The sequence below is a fragment of the Limulus polyphemus genome, unplaced genomic scaffold, assembly GCF_000517525.1.
Source record: "Limulus polyphemus unplaced genomic scaffold, Limulus_polyphemus-2.1.2 Scaffold4888, whole genome shotgun sequence".
Taxonomy (NCBI): domain Eukaryota; kingdom Metazoa; phylum Arthropoda; class Merostomata; order Xiphosura; family Limulidae; genus Limulus; species Limulus polyphemus.
The window spans coordinates 66,405-68,733 of NW_013670498.1; the positions used below are offsets into that span (position 1 = coordinate 66,405).

General features: G+C 33.0%; 1 protein-coding gene across 2 annotated transcripts in view; it reads left to right on the forward strand.

Annotated features, from left to right (window-relative positions):
* LOC111088969 (nose resistant to fluoxetine protein 6-like) overlaps nucleotides 1–2,329 on the forward strand; it is a 35,393-nt gene that overhangs the window by 28,431 nt on the left and 4,633 nt on the right. For both annotated transcript variants that reach the window (XR_002613365.1, XM_022400431.1), the window contains exons 13-14: nucleotides 330–519; nucleotides 1,528–1,670. Coding sequence is in view for 1 of the 2 variants with exons in the window: in XM_022400431.1 (XP_022256139.1) it covers nucleotides 330–519; nucleotides 1,528–1,670 (333 nt within the window). In the remaining variant the exon portion in view is untranslated. The remainder of the gene's footprint in view (nucleotides 1–329; nucleotides 520–1,527; nucleotides 1,671–2,329) is intronic.

Below are 2,329 nucleotides of genomic sequence, written 5' to 3' on the forward strand. Positions count from 1 at the left end.
AGAGTCACGTGACTTCCACTGTCGTAACACTTCTTTCAGTCACTGTACAGTTTACCTATTTTATTGAAATACATGTTCTTTGTGTTGGAAGGTAATACCTATTGTGTATATATGATAGTGTGATATTTCGTATCCGAAATACATTTTCAGGTAAGGAAAATATTAACTTACTCTCCTGTTTAATTGAAGCGTGGTACTTGGATAGGGATTGCTACTTCTACACATAGTCCCGATTCCTTTTTTTGGGGTGAGGGGGCTACCCTGTATTATAAGAGGAGGAAAAGGTTTTTGATTTTGTGTTAATAAAGAAATTTTTCTCACCGTATCAGATCGTGGCATTGTGTGGATGGAGCGCTGCCGTAGCATGCAACTTGGTCATCGTTTTTGGTCTACATCAATGGAACAGCGGCAGTAGTTTCCCGACAAAGACAACCGCTACAGTTTACGCTGCTCTGTGTCGCTTAGGATGGTCTCTGGGTTTGGCCTGGCTGACAATAGCTTGTGTGTATGGATATGGAGGTGGAGCTAGCTAATTTATTTACAAAATTAATTTAGTGCAAATCAAAATATGACTGTTTCTTTGTAGTACTTACAATTATATTGTAAAACACTTTCTTTAATCTAACCTTTACGTAATACACTTCATTAGTTAAATCGTCAATATTATTATTATTACGGGCTAACTACTTATTCCAACTACCGATCTTCGCCAAGAAACCCAGCTTTTAGGCATTGTTTTTTTTTATTGTTTTTTTTTACCGGAAATCAAAGTAAAATTTTATCCTGTTTGATGGAACTTTAGAGACGATTTTTGATATTACATCATAGTCTCAGTTATTCAAGTGAAATTTCCACTGGAGGAAAATTTTTGTTTTGTTTTGTTTTTACATTAGTATTTCAACTTTTTGAATTCTTAAGGATGCGATGAAAATCTAACACAAATAGACATAAAACATATATTTGAATTTTTAATTATCTGCATTTTTTTTCAATTATTTTTAATAAGTAAATGTTAAGTGTTTTTTTTTTCAGTTGTATTTTAGTTACTCAACAGTGTCCACCTAGAAAAATATATTTTAAATAATATGTTCATGATGTTGGATGTAAATAATCGTTTGGTGACGTTGGATTTATAAATGATCGTTTGGTGACGTTGAATTTTAAGTGATCGTTTGGTGAAGTTGGATTTTTAAATGATCGTTTGGTGACGTTGGATTTTTAAATGATCGTTTAGTTACGTTGATTATTTTAAGTAATCGCTTGGTGACGTTGGATTTTTAAGTAATCATTTGGTGACGTTGGTTTTTTAAATGATCGTTTGGTGACGTATTTTTTAAATGATCGTTTGGTTACGTTGGTTTTTTTTAAATGATCGTTTGGCGACGTTGGTTTTTTAAATGATTTTTTGGTGACGTTGGTGTTTAAATGTTTGTTTGGTGACGTTGGTGTTTTTAAATAATCGCTTGGTGACGTTGGTTTTTGAAACAATCGTTTGGTGACTTTTTTCCCACTCCTTTCCCCCTCCAGGAATCATCAACAGCTTCCTCAGTTGGAAAGGCTTCACTCCCCTTAGTCGATTGACGTACATTGTATACATAATTCAACCAGCGTGGATTGGCATCTTTCAGAGTCATCTAAGAAGCCCCATCTATTACAGCAATATATTTATCGTAAGTAAAATACCGCCAAACTGAAATATCTTTTGTCTGAATTCCGTTTAATATCCGTAAGTTTTTCATTTTCATAATAAAACAAATCTGACATCCTAACGATTGTTAACTTTCGGTTAAGTTTAAGTTATTTGTCAGATACACTGAAATTAAGATTAAATTTTAAGGGTATCTTCCAATAAGATGTTACCAAGAGGGCGTTGTGGACCAACATATTTTTTAAAACTAACGGAAAGTGGAAACACGTCATATTTTCCTATGCTAAATAGATAAACCTTAAAGCAGTTGGAAACACACATTTTTTTTTTTGTTAGATGTTCCCCTGTGATTTCGTAATAAATCTAAGGCTTATAACGCTAAAAACTGGTTTCGATACCCATGATGGGTACAAATAGCCCATTGTGTAGGTTCGTGGTTAACAACACACAAACAAATCTTTAACCTTTAAACAATTGGAAACGCGCGATATTTTTCATTGCTAGGTTGAACTTAAACAATTACCGTATAAGGATATAAATATTTCGCCAACGTCTATTATTCTTTCATTAAATTGTATTAGGTCGTCAATAAACTAATGTCGATTTTTTTAGATGAAAAACAAACCATATATTAAATGAAATAGTCTCCATTCTTATCGATGATACTTTTCCATCTTACAA